General features: G+C 37.4%; 1 protein-coding gene across 4 annotated transcripts in view; it reads right to left on the bottom strand.

Annotated features, from left to right (window-relative positions):
• The window catches only part of LOC122676925 (guanylate-binding protein 2-like), a 105,070-nt gene that overhangs the window by 73,635 nt on the left and 15,002 nt on the right, over positions 1-16,433 (bottom strand). For 3 of the 4 annotated variants that reach the window (XM_043876520.1, XM_043876522.1, XM_043876521.1), the window contains one exon: positions 15,244-15,474. The exons of the other annotated variant lie outside the window; for it this stretch is intronic. In XM_043876520.1, the coding sequence (XP_043732455.1) occupies positions 15,361-15,474 (114 nt within the window). In that variant the 3' untranslated portion in view covers positions 15,244-15,360. Of the gene's footprint in view, positions 1-15,243; positions 15,475-16,433 lie in introns of those variants that run through there. 4 annotated transcript variants of the gene reach the window in all.

Below are 16,433 nucleotides of genomic sequence, written 5' to 3'. Positions count from 1 at the left end.
CAGTAGAATCTAATTCATATTATTCTTGAGTCTTTACCTGGTAATCCAGCAAAAGCACTTTAGAATATGCCTGGTACAAAAAATGCATACTCAATATGTATCAGCTGTTAGGAACCTTTCTTCTTATACTATTCCTTGTCCATCATCATCATCTGTGTATTCTAGTATGATAACTCTTATTAAACTAGACTCAATCAACTATTATATTTGTTTGCATTTCAGATAATAACCACTGTGCAATCAAAAGTGTGTCTTAAATATTGTATCCCATTTTTAGAAAAAGTCAGTACAAGAAAGAAATCTCATTTACTTGGATTCATTATGCTAAACTATTTTTAGAAATATTTGTGGTCTCTTCAAGAATACCTAATTGTGGTTATAAAAAGATAAAAAGTCAAGCTATCACCATGTTCCACTTCCCCCCTACAGCTGGTACTGTTTGGTCTTAGGCCTTCAGAAAGAGGAAAAAAGACCATTTGACTTCTTTCATTTACCCATCTCTGATCTCTCCTTGGGCTTCCCAGGGGGCTCAGATGGTAAAGAATTTGCCTACAATGCAGGGGACCTGGGTTTGATCCCTGGGTCGGGAAGATCCTCTGGAGAAGGGAATGGCAACCCACTCCACTCTCGCCTGGGAAATCCCATGAATTGAGGAGCCTGGCAGGCTAAAGTCCACAGAGTTTCAAAGATTCCTTATCTTAACTCCTTCCTTAGGCACTAATTTATAGTCAAGTTCAACCTTTTCTTTGCCTCTGAGTAAAGATTGTGTCCTCCAGGAACAGAGAAATTTGTTGAAATAGTCTCCACTGTGGGCTCTAAAAGCAGTTTCAGCTCAACCTGGCAATAACTGACAGATACCTTTTCATTCTGCAACAATAAATCATCCTTTTTTCTATAGTATCTTGCCAGGGAAATGTAGAAAAATACAATATAAAGAAGTTGTTATTAACAGAAGGGATGCTCCAGCTGTGATTCTCTTGGACAAAATAGCCTGATGGCTTTAGAGTGGCTGGAATTTGGAATGGGCAAGGTATCTAGAAACTTGTTTTAGAGCCAGCCACTTCTGACTAATTTTCAAGGTTACCTATGGAAATTCTCTTAATTCCCTGGGGCCAATCTCATTATCCATAAAATGATGAGTTTGGCAACCATGAACTCGAGATACCCTAGTACAACTGTAGTATGATTAATAGTGACCCAACAACCAATAGTGAGCAATAAAAAGGTGGATTGTGGCTGAAAGCAGAGCTTCCTCAAATAACTTGTATTGCTATGAATGAAAATTTACATGTAGAAAAATAACTTGCCCAGTAATGGCTCCAAGCACTCTGAACATAGGGTGGAACCTTTCACAAGTACTTTGAATGATGACTTGAAGGTGTGAAGATATGGAAATGGACAAGTTCCCTTGCTCTTGACAATTACAATTCAGATTGTTTTCTGGCACTTTATCAATATGAACTAAGACTTTTTTGGTCAGACGTTATTTAGTCTGATTCATGTTGATATACAGCAGAAACCAACACAACACTGTAAATCAATTATCCTCCAATTAAAACTAAATAAATTAAAGAAAAAGAAGTTCTATAGGCAAAAAAAAAAAAAAAGACCAAAAAAAGTTTTCGGTGATTGTGTCTCTGGTAAGCAGAATTAAAAAGTTCCTGAAGATATCTCTCCTCTAATATATATACACTGCACTGTCCCTGGAAATAGACTGTTTTCATCCTATGCTTAGGCTACTTTATAGAACACAACTTAACTTTTAAGAAACTGTAGGCTGACCAGGGTGGCATTACCTAATCACATGAGAATATTTCCTGGTGCTCTCCAGAACTGTGGGGCTCAGGCCTGTCCCCAACAACTTGCATGGCCTCAGGAGTGGAGGGAATACAACCAATAAAAATCATTCTGAGCAGCTTTAAATTGGTGATAGTCGATCTCCATTTGGAAGGGCTGCCTGAGGGGTCTTGGGATTCTCCGGAAAGCAAGGCTGCTGAGTGTCTCTTTTTGGAGGATACCTGAGCTAGCCGCCCAATTCTCCCAGGTAAGGCAGTCCAGATTTTCTCAGTTCTGCCTTCGGGGGAATATGGGAATTTGTGTACATTAGGTCTTGGAATTACGTAGATGCCTTGAACCCCCAAGAGTCTGCTCCTATGAACAGGTTTCTCCTGACACTTGCTCTGTGCCAGGTCCCTAGCTACCCTGATCTGCTTGGCCCACCCATGCACGATACAAACATTGTTAGCCAGACTTGGGAAGCCAAAAGTTTTATTTCTCTCTTGTGTAAGAGTTGGAAAGCCTTGCATGGCACAGGGAACTCTGCTCAATAATTATTGCCTATGAAAGCATGAAAAAAGATCTTACCTCTGTGAGCCTCCATGTTCTTAACAATAGGTAGGTAAAACAATCATTCCTCCTGGATTTGTTACTGTACAGGTTGATAACAAATAGCTTAATAAATAATTTTTATTTAGCCAGGATTAGTATACTACTTCTTCAGTGAGCAAGTGAAGCCATGAGTTCATATGTCCATAAGTCCTGTAAACTGTAAAATGCCTAGAAATATGATTGATAGATTATTTTGTCAGAAAAAAATTATAGATTGGCTTAACACTTCTCCTCTGTATGAAATATCTTATTTCATTTTATCTGTTGGGGAGCAGTATGGAGTAAAGCAGGGTTTTTTGTTTTTGGTTTTTGGTGTCTTACAAGCAGGAGAATTTAAAGAGTTCTTAGAGTTAATATTTCAAAAAGCTCTGGGGAAGAGTAGATGAGTTTACACAGCTAGGTATTTCAGGTGTTTTGTTTGCTTGCTTTTGTTTTTCGCTTTTACTGTAAAGGAGATATCCAAGCAAATAAGCTTTAAACTTCAATTAAACAGGTAAATTAGAAGATTAGATTGTGTAGATGATTAACAGTTTCCAAAAGTTATTATCTGTAAAGTCTCCGTGATGATTAAAAATATCCCAAATCCCTATTTACAGCAAGTTACCACAGCTGATTCTGATGTAACTTGTGCATGAGCCATGTTTTTAAAAAGTGCACGCTAAATGAGTAAACTTTATAGCTATTTTTAACAGTTGGTGAGCGTAAATGTGATTGAATTATTTCATATATTAGAGCTTTGTAGAATTTATGAAATTAAATATAGTTATTACAAAAATAAGCAAGAAATAACCTACTGGGATGTAAACAGTCTGAAGGTAGGGGTCCTCTCGTCTTTTTTTCTCGGGTTTCTCCAACGCCTGGTAGGGGGCAGTTATAAAATGCTCGAAGGAGGGAGGAGGAGATGGGAGGAAGCGACGCCACCCCGCACCTCAGCAAAGGGGCTGAATTTTGGTCTTCAGTCAGAGAAAGGATATCAGCCTCCTTTCCGCAGTTGAGGTAGGATTCATTCCTCTTCCTTTGTAGGGCTTTTTGTGCAGCCCCCAGGGGGATGCTGGAGGAGGAGCAGCGCATCTTGCTTTGGTCTCGCAACCGCAACCACCACGCACAGCAACGCCGCGCGGCCGCCAGCTACCTTTCAGCTTGCAGGGGAAGGGAGGGTACGCCAGTGCGGTCTGTGCTGGGAAATTTTTGTTGTTCGCTAACGGAAACGTGCCTGGATGACCACACCGAGAAGCGAATTTGTGTATTGCGCGGGGGAGCTGTAGCTGGGGGACAGGTTCTCAGTTCTCAGCTGCCTTTGCTCGCCCCTCGCGCTCTCCCCGCGTCTGGCTTCGGAAATCGACTGTTCAGTAGCTGAAAATCAAGAAGGGATGTTATAGCCCTCCTGCTTGGAGAAGAGGCGAACCGAAAGAAGAGCTCATTTTGTGGTTTAACTGTCGGAGTTTTTAACGTTGGTGGTTTTGTTTTTTCATTTTTTTAAAAATTGGGGAAGGGATTAAGGGATGAGGCTGGTGACAAGTCGGCTTGGCTCCTCTACACCTGGCACTGGAAACCCAGGTATCCCCAAAACAGACCTGGCCCGTTTTTTACGGTTGGCTTGGGTTTCTTTGGCCTCGCAATACAGAGCAGCAGCCGTGAATGTGACAAAGTAACTGTGGGGTGAAATAGTTCAACAGACCGTTTCTCAGGGGTGCTTTGCCAGGAAAGAGGTTTGGGGTTTTGTTTGCCTGAATGGTTAATTTTGGTAATTTTTGCTTACGCATTTCCTGTCTGTTTTCTGTTAGTTAACATACCTACTCTATTCATAACAATAAAAATACGTGCAGTATGTTCTTGCATATATGAAACCTTGATATTATAGATTACCTAAAGATAATCACTACGATTTTGATGTACATTCTTCCTGATTTTTTTTCTTTCTTATATTAAGGTATATCTGTATTTTGATATCCTGAAGCTTATATAATTTAGAGTTCTGCTTTAAAGAAAATAAAAAATTAAAATTAAAAAAAAATTAAAATTAGCAAATAAAGTCTAAGTAACATTTTCTACAGAACTTTATATCACCTTCTTTTTTTTTTTTTTTTTTTTTGCACTTCTTAGAGTACTTCCTTCTTATTTCTTCTTATCATATTTGAATTTCATTGTGCACACTAATTTCTGGCATTCTTAATAATGTTGAGCCCTACAGAAGAAACATTTTTAGTGCATTTTAAAATTTCATTTCATTATACTGAGCAACTGAATGACAGTTATAATTAAATTGACCTTTTACTATTTTTGTTGTCTTCTGAATAGTTATAGGTAGGAGCTGTTTTGCTAGAACAGCGTGGTCTTTGGTTCATTAGCTAGCTTTCTTTTTTAATTTATTTTTTAATTGGAGGATAATTGCTTTACAATGTTGTGTTGGCTTCTGCCATAAACAATGTGAATCAGTCATTTTAAATATATATATATACTCCCTCTTGAGCCTCCCCCCATCCTGTCCCTCTAGGGTCACAGAGCACAGAGGCTGAACTCACTGTGTTATAAAGCAGCTTCCAACTAGCTATTTTACTCATGATAATGTATATATGGCAATGCTACTTTCTTAGTTTCTCCCACCCTCTCCTCCTGCTGCTGTGTCCACAAGTCTGGACACATGACTCCACCCCTTCATCTGTCTTATGGTTCTTTAGATCTTTAGTGGTAGATCTTTTCCAGAAGGTTCCAGTTTTTTTCATCCATGGTTGTTCTGCAAATGATTATGACTTTGGTATACCTATCAGAGGAGGTGAGCTCAGATGAGTGTCTTTCTACTCTATCATCTTGTGTGGTCTCCTGAATTTAATATTGAGGTATAAAAATCCCTTTTTCTTTTATATTTGATGTAATGCTAGTCATCACATTTTCTTAGGAAAGTTTACCTTTAAGTTGTGATTATATACCATCTTTCCTAATGTTAAAGCTAAAATGTACTTGTCCAATATAGTATCATGGTGAAATTAGATGATAAGTGCTTTCTTTTTAAAAAAAACTTTACAAAATGTATGAAGTAAACATAATTTTCTATTTCAACATTGCCAGTATTTCATCTTTTGACATTAGTCCACTCAGAGTCTGAAAGGACTTTGGGAATTCTGTTAGTTTTTCTTAGCTGCAGTTTATTTATCTCTAAGTGGATTTAGCTAATCTCTAGTATTTGTTTGTACTTTTCCAATTTATGATATTAAAATCAATGCAGATTTTCAATTCACTTAACTCTAAGTTGGCAATAAAAATATTATTTACTCAATATGTACCTCAAAGGTTTGCTAAATATGTAAGCTTTTAGAATGAATCTTCCAAGCAATAATTGGCATTAAACTGTAAGCTGTATTTATTTTTTTAAAAACTATTTCAATATTTGGTATGTACCCACCAAGATGGACTCTTTAATCTTTTAGTCAGTTTAAAAAAATCAGTACAAGTAAATGAGTAATAAATGTGATTGATTCTATATTGATTCAGTTCAATTTGACAGACATTTAATTGCATAATTATTATATGCTTATCCCTGTAATAGATATAGACTGTGACATGGTCCCAGATATTGAATTGTTTACAATCTTGAAAGGTGAAAGTTTTATAAGAAAAACATACAAAGGAAATCTGGTGGTGGTTTAGTTGCTAAGTCACATCTGATACTAATTCAAATAATAATTAGTATATGAATATGTATGTGTTAACATGAATGTATACACATGAATGAGTATATGCATATAAAATTTCAGGTGAAAATGAAGAATGGTAACAAGTATATGGGTAATGGGCATAGGGGGTAGCTATTCTAGCTCTGTTAGTCAAAAAAGGATTCTCTGAGGAGGTAACATATATAAAAGTTGTAAATAAAGGGAGGGGGTAAACCATTTGAAGTGGTAGTGGAATAGTGTTTCAGGCAGGAGATCGGCAGGTTGCTGAAGTGAAAACAAGCTTGGTGTGCTCAGGAAACCATGGGATAATTTTGTTATAACACCAAAAATATATGCAACAAAATATCACAGACAAATTTTTTTAATGAATCCTGAAACAGTTTGGTCATTTTGAAAGTTGAACCCAAGCTGGGCTAAGTATAGTGGCCCTGTACTTCTGAGACACAGAGATTGATGTAGAAGGAGGGTGGGCACATGACCCAGACCTGAATAATAATAGTCCTTTATCTCCTCACTGGATCCAAGAAGTCCTCCTTTCTCTCTTATGTTTTTAGCTTTATTTTTAATATGCTTTATTGAGGCTATAAAGATGGGTTTCTAAAAAAGAATAGTCTAAGGAGAGTTAGTTCTTTTTGAATGTAAACAAGATATTTTTAATATTTAATAATGGAGGCAAAAATAAATTCAGATTATTTCTTTCAGATTCCATGATTTGTAAATGTTCCAAAGAATATTTTTTTAATTACACTCAAAAGTTCAGTTATAAGAGTATAATATTGGTAAAGGAAATTTTATTAAAATGGCTTATTAAACTGGTAGAATTGAATGGGGTTGTATTTAAGTGATATGAAATTTTTCATATTCTATTAGTGAATTCCAGAAAAAAATGGTCTAGCATCTTGTTTTAGAAATGGTGGGGTTCTTTGAAACCTAGGGTACTCAGCTATTGGGCGTAATGAAAATATTCAGACAGGAGCAATCTCATTATTCAACATCCTGCTACACAAAGTTTGGGAAAGTTGGAAAAGCTGACCTCCATCAGGTGCTCACAGAAAATATTAAGTGTAGGATGGGAGGCATGAGGGAGCTGCCTTGGTGGGGCAGGCAGGCTGGACATTTCTTGGTTTGAGGTTATGCCTCTGTACCTAGAGAAGAGAGATGACTGGTGTTGTCACCAGGAGACTTGAGCTGAATTACAGGTAATTGCAGCCCACCATTGGGATAGGAATAAGATCATAAAGAAATAAAAGACCCATATGATGCAGGTGTTCAGAGTCTGCTAAAATTGGGAGTAGAACAGCAATACTGAGAAAAACCTTTTGACACTCCAGGTTTTACATAACGAACAATGTAATTGCAGAACTCCATTGGAGAAATTTGAGGCTTTATTCACTTAAATTAGCTATAGAATAAACAAAACCCATGTCCACCTGAACTGCAACTATACTGAATCATCTTAACAGAAAAGAGATGTACCCATTTCTAAGCATAAGTACTATGTCAGTCCCAACTATTTTTTTTTTCTTTTTTTTTTTTTCTTTTTATTTTTTTTTTCCAGTGGGTTTTGTCATACATTGATATGAATCAGCCATGGATTTACACTTATTCCCCATCCCGATCCCCCCTCCCACCTCCCTCTTCACCCGATTCCTCTGGGTCTTCCCAGTGCACCAGGCCCGAGCACTTGTCTCATGCATCCCACCTGGGCTGGTGATCTGTTTCACCATAGATAGTATACATGCTGTTCTTTTGAAATATCCCACCCTCACATTCTCCCACAAAGTTCAAAAGTCTGTTCTGTATTTCTGTGTCTCTTTTTCTGTTTTGCATATAGGGTTATCGTTATCACCTTTCTAAATTCCATATATATGTGTTAGTATGCTGTAATGTTCTTTATCTTTCTGGCTTACTTCACTCTGTATAAGGGGCTCCAGTTTCATCCATCTCATTAGGACTGGTTCAAATGAATTCTTTTTAATGGCTGAGTAATATTCCATGGTGTATATGTACCACAGCTTCCTTATCCATTCATCTGCTGATGGGCATCTAGGTTGCTTCCATGTCCTGGCTATTATAAACAGTGCTGCGATGAACATTGGGGTGCACGTGTCTCTTTCAGATCTGGTTTCCTCAGTGTATATGCCCAGAAGTGGGATTGCTGGGTCATATGGCAGTTCTATTTCCAGTTTTTTAAGAAATCTCCACACTGTTTTCCATAGCGGCTGTACTAGTTTGCATTCCCACCAACAGTGTAAGAGGGTTCCCTTTTCTCCACACCCTCTCCAGCATTTATTGCTTGTAGACTTTTGGATAGCAGCCATTCTGACTGGCATGTAATGGTACCTCATTGTGGTTTTGATTTGCATTTCTCTAATAATGAGTGATGTTGAGCATCTTTTCATGTGTTTGTTAGCCATCTGTATGTCTTCTTTGGAGAAATGTCTGTTTAGTTCTTTGGCCCATTTTTTGATTGGGTCATTTATTTTTCTGGAATTGAGCTGCAGGAGTTGCTTGTATATTTTTGAGATTAATCCTTTGTCTGTTTCTTCATTTGCTATTATTTTCTCCCAATCTGAGGGCTGTCTTTTCACCTTGCTTATAGTTTCCTTTGTAGTGCAAAAGCTTTTAAGTTTCATTAGGTCCCATTTGTTTAGTTTTGCTTTTATTTCCAATATTCTGGGAGGTGGGTCATAGAGGATCTTGCTGTGATTTATGTCGGAGAGTGTTTTGCCTATGTTCTCCTCTAGGAGTTTTATAGTTTCTGGTCTTACATTTAGATCTTTAATCCATTTTGAGTTTATTTTTGTGTATGGTGTTAGAAAGTGTTCTAGTTTCATTCTTTTACAAGTGGTATTGTCAAAATGGCTATTCTACCCAAAGCAGTCTATAGATTCAATGCAATCCCTATCGGGGAGGAGCCAAGATGGCGGAGGAGTAGGACGGGGAGACCACTTTCTCTCCTACAAATTCATCAAAAGAATAACTGAACGCAGAGCAAACTTCGCAAAACAACTTCGGATCGCTAGCTGAGGTCATCAGGCGCCCAGAGAAGCAGCCCATTGTCTTCGAAAGGAGACTTTTACGATTTTTTAATTAGGGGGGAAAAAAAAAAAAAAATTTTTTTTTTCTTTCTTTTTTTTTTTTTTTTTTTTCTTTTTCTTTCTCTCTTTCTTTTTTTTTTCTTTTTTTTTCTTTCCTTTTTCTCTTCTCTTTTCTATTTTTCTTTTTCTCTTATTTCTTTTAAAGTCCTCTAGTACTCCTCTACTACTCTTCATTTTCATTTTCACTACACTATAACCTTACAAAAAAAAAAAAAAGAAGAGAAGCCCTATTTTTAAACCGAAGATTATTCTCTCCCAATCTTGACTCTCTGTTTTCTACCTCAGAACACCTCTATTTCCTCCTTTCCCCTTCTCTTCCCAATCCAATGCAATCCCTATCAAGCTACCAACGGTATTTTTCACAGAACTAGAACAAAGAATTTCACAATTTGTATGGAAATACAAAAAACCTCGAATAGCCAAAATAATCTTGAGAAAGAAGAATGGAACTGGAGGAATCAACCTGCCTGACTTCAGACTCTACTACAAAGCCACAGTCATCAAGACAGTATGGTACTGGCACAAAGACAGAAATATAGATCAATGGAACAGAATAGAAAGCCCAGAGATAAATCCACGAACCTATGGACATCTTATCTTTGACAAAGGAGGCAAGGATATACAATGGAAAAAAGACAACCTCTTTAACAAGTGGTGCTGGGAAAACTGGTCAACCACTTGTAAAAGAATGAAACTAGAACACTTTCTAACACCATACACAAAAATAAACCCAACTATTTTTTACACAGTCACCAGCATTCAGTAAAAAATTGTGAGACACAGAAAAAAAATGAAGTAAAAGCTATCCATTGTGAAGACATAAAGCAAGCAGCAGAAATAGAGATAGACCAAGTGCTGGAACCATCAGACAGCCCTTTTAAAATCACTATAATTATTATGTTAAAGTATCCAGTGGGAAGATAAACACAGTAGACAGATGTGAATTTTCAGTGGAGAACTGGAAACTATTAGTAGAGTCAGATGGAAATACTGTAAATGACAATTAAGGTGTCCTTTATAGCCTTGTGGGCTATAGTCCATGGGGTCCGAAAGAGTCGGACACGACTGAGCGACTAACACACACTTTAATGGGTTTAACAGATGACCGAATGAGTACACAGTGGAGGAAAGAATCAGAGAACTTTAGATAGGTCAATAGAATTTAAACTGAACCGTGAAGTTATTCAAGGAGTGAAAGAAATAGTTGAGCATCCAGTAGCTCAGTTATCATAAAACAATATCAAAAGATTTGCTATACATGTAGTATTAAAAAATCAAAAGGAAAGAGAACCTTCCAAAATTACTGAAAGACAGCACACTACAAGTTCAGAAGTTCAGAGAAACCCAAGCAGGATAAATACAAAGAAAAACACAATATAGGCAGAGCAATGAGATCTAAACAAAAAGATCTTGAAGGCTATGAGAAAAACAGATGCTGCTGCTGCGGAGTCACTTCAGTCGTGTTCGACTCTGTGCAACCCCATAAATGTCAGCCCACCAGGCTCCCCCATCCCTGGGATTCTCCAGGCAAGAGTACTGGAGTGGGGTGCCATTGCCTTCTCCAAAAACAGACGCTACATACAGGGAAACAAGGGTAAGAATATGAACAACTTCTTTCTGGAAACTCTGCAAGTTAGGGAAAGTGGAAAAACATTTCTAAAGTACTAAATAAAAACAATATTAACTCAGATTTCTTTACTCAGTAAAAAAAGTCTCCAAATGGATATAAAAATCCAGAGGTTTTCATAGCGCAGCTGATAGAAATATATTTTAATGGACTCAATGTAAATCCAATGAAAATTTATGCTATTTTTGGTGGAAGAAAGGTGACTTTAAAATTTATATGAAGATTTCTTATTTGTAGGATAGATACAAGAAAGTATCCCTCTAAATGTGGTATCACATATTTGTGAATGTGAAGAAGACAAAAGGCTCTCTTCTGTCACTCCTTGAGAGGCACTGATGTTCCTTCTGTCCCTTTTCCTTCAACACAGGTTCAGCTGTTCTTTTCTAAGGCTGAGTATATTCCTGTTAAGCCACATCATTGATGGTGACCATAAGCACTACTGCAGATACAGCCCTGGAGTCTTGAGTGTTCCTCATTTGCCCTAACAGCATTCCACAAGAACAGATTTGGTGCCTCTCAATTGAGGCCAATTGGAAGTAGTATCTTCACCTCTTGGTCTTAAGATCCAATCTGTGAAATTAAAACAACAGTTATATAATTTGGCTTCCTTTGTTACCTGTGACATCTATTTCCAAAGGTGAAGATGTATATGAGAAGACTATCATAAATTTGAAAGTGTCCATTATACATTTCTAAATCATTTCAAGGCTACTTCATTTTAGGTTAAGAAATTTTCAAATTTGTGACTTGGGCCTCATGTCACTCAAACTTCTCTGTCAAAAGCAATTGATTTGCATCTTGCCTATTGCTTCCCTGGTGGCTCAGACGGTAAAGCGTCTGCCTGCAATGGTGGAGACCCAGGTTCAATCTCTGGGTCGGAAAGATCCCCTGGAGAAAGAAATGGCAACCCTCTCCGTATACTCTTGCCTGGGAAATTCCATGGACTGAGGAGCCTGGTAGGCTACAGTCCATGGGGTCGCAAAGAGTCAGATAAGACTGAGCAATTTCACTTTCACTTTCATTTATATGTCATTATTATAGCTCCAGTGCCATCAAAACCAGCATTTGTATTGATAAACAGAGTTAATAGACACAGCATAGTCTATTGCTGTGTCTTACTTAAGAGCAGTAAGTATACTGGAGATCTGAGTGTTTGTAATATGCTCTATGTTAACAGTACCAAACTTGGAACTTTTGATAAGTGACTTAATTTTACTCAATCTCAGCTTTTAGAAATCTCTATAAGAGAAGTAATAATGAAATCAGTATTGATTTTGAAGGTACTATTCTTTTCAACCAAGACAGTTCCTTGGATATTAAATTGTACATTATCATTTTCCTTTATGAATTGTACAGCTTGCAAAGGCAGTTATAAAGTATTATCAGTAAGTGCTCCAGCAAAATAGGCTGTGGTCTTTGGTACCTTTGAAAGTTCAGTTCAAGTCTGGAAGTACAGCTGAACAGTAAGAACAAGACCCTATCTGATTATGGGAAAGTCAGCATAATAAAACTCAGCAAAGAACAGGAAAAAAGACAGATGTTAAAATATTTGCTTTTCTTCCTTTAATAATAAATTATATTTTGAGCAACTAAAAAATTTCAGACTCCTATAATGTAACCCAATTGGGTAATTCATATAAAACCCCACCAGGGCTTCCCTGGTGGCTCAGTGGTAAGAATCTGCAAATTGCAATGCAGGAGACCCTGGTTCAGTCCCTGGGTCAGAAAGATCACCTGGAGAAGGGAATGGCAACCCAGTTCAGTATTCTTGCCTGGAGAATCCCATGGACAGAGGAGTCTGGTGGGCTACAGTCCATGGGGTCGCAAAGAGTCCAGACACACTGACCTGCTATGTTTCACTTTTTGTGTAATTTTTCTATAGGCTTCCCAGGTGGTGCTAGTGGTAAAGAACCTGCCTGCCAATACAGTAGACATAAGAAATGTGGGTTCCATCCCTGCGTTGGGAAGGTCCCCTGGAAGAGGGCATAGCAACCCCACTCTAGTATTCTTGCCTGGGAAATCTGTAGACTGAGACGTCTGGTGGACTACAGTCCAAAGGGTTGCAGAGTCAGATATGACTGAAGTGACTTAGCACACATGCACCATAATATTTCTATAACTTTTAAGACCTATTTTGCTGGAACTCCTTTTTTCATGAACTTCTTATTGCAAAATTCAGACTTAAATAGAAGAAAGTAGGGAAAACCACTAGATGATTCAGGTATGACCTAAATGAAATACCTTACGATTATATAGTGGAAGTGAGAAATAGATTCAAGGGATTAGATCTGATAGACAGAGTGCCTGAAGAACTATGGATGGAGGTTTGTGACATTACACAGGAGGCAGTGATCAAGACCATCCCCAAGAAAAAGAAATGCAAATGGCAAAATGGTTGTCTGAGGAGGGCTTACAGAGTTGAGAAAAGAAGAGAGGCAAAAGGAATAGGAGAAAAGGAAAGATATGCCCATTCGAATGCAGAGTTCCAAAGAATAGCATGGAGAAATAAGAAAGCCTTCCTCAGTGATCAATGCAAAGAAAAAGAGGAAAACAATACAATGGGAATGATTAGAGATCTCTTCAAGAAAATTAGAGATACCAAGGGATCTTTTCATGCAAAGATGGGCACAATAGAGGACAGAAATGGTATGGACCTAACAGAAGCAGAAGATACTAAGAAGAGGTGGCAAGAATACACAGTAGTCGTGTATGGATGTGAGAGTTAAGCTATAAAGAAAGCTGATCACCAAAGAATTGATGCTTTTGAAATGTGGTGGTGGAGAAGACTCTTGAGAGTCCCTTGGACTGCAAGGAGATCCAACCTGTCAATCCTAAAAGAAATGAGTCCTGAATATTCATTGGAAGGAATGATGCTGAAGCTGAAACTCCAGTACTTTGGCCACCTGATGTGGAGAACCAACTCATTGGAAAAGACCGTGATGCTGAGAAAGATTGAAGGCTGGAGGAGAAGGGGATGACAGAGAATGAGAATGAGATGGTTGGATGGCATCCCTGGGTTGATGGACATGAGTTTGAATAAGCTCCAGAGTTGGTGATGGACAGCAAAGCCTGGCATGCTGCAGACCATGGGATCACAAAGAGTTGGACATGACTGAGTGACTGTACTGAACTGATTATACTGGAGATAAAATAAAAAAAACTAAAAGGAAATAAAATGTGTAAGAAAATATTTAATTTTTACTATTAAAATAATTTTCAGTCATTTTAGGGAAATACAGAAATCCCTGAAGATGTAACTATTGGGAGAAAAAAGCCAAAGTGGTAGAATTATTTTTTAAAAATTTATGGTTATTCACAGCTAAAATATGTATATACATATATTTATAAAACCTATAGTTTTTAAATAAAAATCAGTAGGCATTCATATATGATTGCAGTTACACTCAGTTCATTTTAGTACTGTAAAGTGAAAGAATTGTCAGTCATTTTAGGGAAATACAGAAATCCCAATAGATGTAACTATTGGGAGGAAAAAAGCCAAAGTGGTAGAATTATTTTTAAAAATTTTATGGTTATTTACATTTAAAATATATATATGCATATATTTTTATAACCTATAGTTTTTAATAAAAATCAGTAGGCTTTCATATATGATTGCAAGCAGTTACACTCATTTAATTTTAGTACTGTAAGCAAGGCTCAAAATTAAATGCCAATATTTGGGGCTTAAAATTAAATGAGCCCCATCATATTGTTTGTCACATTATGTTGCATTCCTTTTACTATTTATTTACAGACTTAAAGGATTATAAACAAAATCCAATAGAAACTGGTTCATAATATAAAATATCCTATTTAAGTTATGCCCTTGGTGAGGATAAAAGGAGGGTTAGACTTCTTTAGCTTTTCAACTTTTGACATAATTTCCATGCTGGTAGTTCTTTCCATCTTCTAGAGTACTTCTGTTTCATTATGATGTTATGTGCTTACAGCTTAGAATAATCTAAGCTGATTGTCCATTAACCATGACCAGGAATCATATAATTGCCCATAAACTGCGTGTCCTCCATCCAGTTGGGAACCATACATTGTATACTGTCTGCACTAAGAAGCTAAGTTAGTTTTTGTTTGTTTTTATCATTGATGCCTCTCCCTGATGGCCTCCAGCACAAAACCATTTGGCAAGAGTGATGTCCACCCGAGTTCAATCAAGATCCTTGTGACTTGGATTGTTATAGAAATATTCCCCACTCCAGGTCACTTCCAATCCCCACTGAGAAAAATATGGAAAATTAGAGGTACAAGAGAAAGTTTCCCTGATACAACCTGCCCAATATCACTGCCAAGAGGCAATGATAAAATGGCCCTTAAAATAAAAGTCATAATCTTTTTAAGGAAGCAGTCAATACTTAAACTATTTGTGCATTTACTAAGAAATTAGTAAAATGCACGTTTTACCCACTGAGTATCATAACTTAATAATTCAGTACAAAAGTTCAATATAATTATCGAAGTTTATTTAAATGATGATTGTATCAAGTTCTATAGTTTCTTGTTCCTTTGCATCTTCAGTGAAAATGAACAAGTAAATGAAATTCTAGTGTTCAGCTCTTTAGAGTAAGATGCATGTATCATCTGGTGAGTCATTCCTCAGAAGATTCTGGAGCTCATTGTGAAGTTGTCTGTTCTCAGCTTGGAATCTCTCCTTGAGCCTTTTCACCTCTTCCTAAAGAGCGATACATAAAACAAAAGAGCTGAGCAAAAAGTGGTGTCCAGATCATTGTTTAGGGAAAGTCCCAGTCACTGACTTTCCCTTAGTTATTTTAAACAATCAGTAATAAAAGACGGTCCCTAATTCCTCCTTTCCATTCATATTCATTTTACCTCTTACGTTTGGTTTCCTACTTGTGTAATTCTTAGTCCCAGTCTGTTCCTATAGCTGCAGAAACATCATCTCTCAATCCCTGAAATACTGGTATCAAAAGAATTATATCCTAAGGCTCCTTCTCCCTTTGTCCTTATGCAATCTGAATCACATCTTGACTTCAGCTCTCATGTACACACAAAGGAACCTCAGATCTAGTATTACAAGGAGAGGTTGAAATTAGTAAAATGCACATTTTATCCATTATGAATATCAATATCACAACTTTATAACTCATTACAAAAGTTCAACTGGGTGGTCTAGGTGATATCCTCAATCAGGTGACGGGTCTGAGCCTTAGATAAGGGAATTTGTTCTAGGTCTCCACAGTAACGGGGTTAAAATAGAAGGAAAGGGTGAGATCAGAAACCCTAGATTGAAAATATTGCCCTTCGGTGCAGGTCTATAATCTCAAAATTGTCTTAAAACAGTCCCTGGGAAACAAGGACCTACAGGTAGATCAGCCATGATGGGGAGGATGCCCTTTGTCTCACAGAAGAATGTAAGACTAGGTTTGCAGATATGAAAGCATTGCAGATCCCACGCACTGAGAAGACTGTTTTGATAACTTGCTAGGCTGTGTGATAGTGGCATTAATTATCTCTTTGGAACTTAATTTTCCTAATCAGAAAAATGGGTGCATAATGGCCCTGATTCACTGAATAGACTAGGCTAAAGAATGTGTGTATGGTGCTTTGTACAGTGCTTGGTAGATAGAAACCACTGCCAACTGAGTGATAATAATAGCAGAGGACTGGATG

The sequence above is a fragment of the Cervus elaphus genome, chromosome 20, assembly GCF_910594005.1.
Source record: "Cervus elaphus chromosome 20, mCerEla1.1, whole genome shotgun sequence".
Classification (NCBI taxonomy): domain Eukaryota; kingdom Metazoa; phylum Chordata; class Mammalia; order Artiodactyla; family Cervidae; genus Cervus; species Cervus elaphus.
This window is presented reverse-complemented; position numbering and strand designations above follow the sequence as displayed.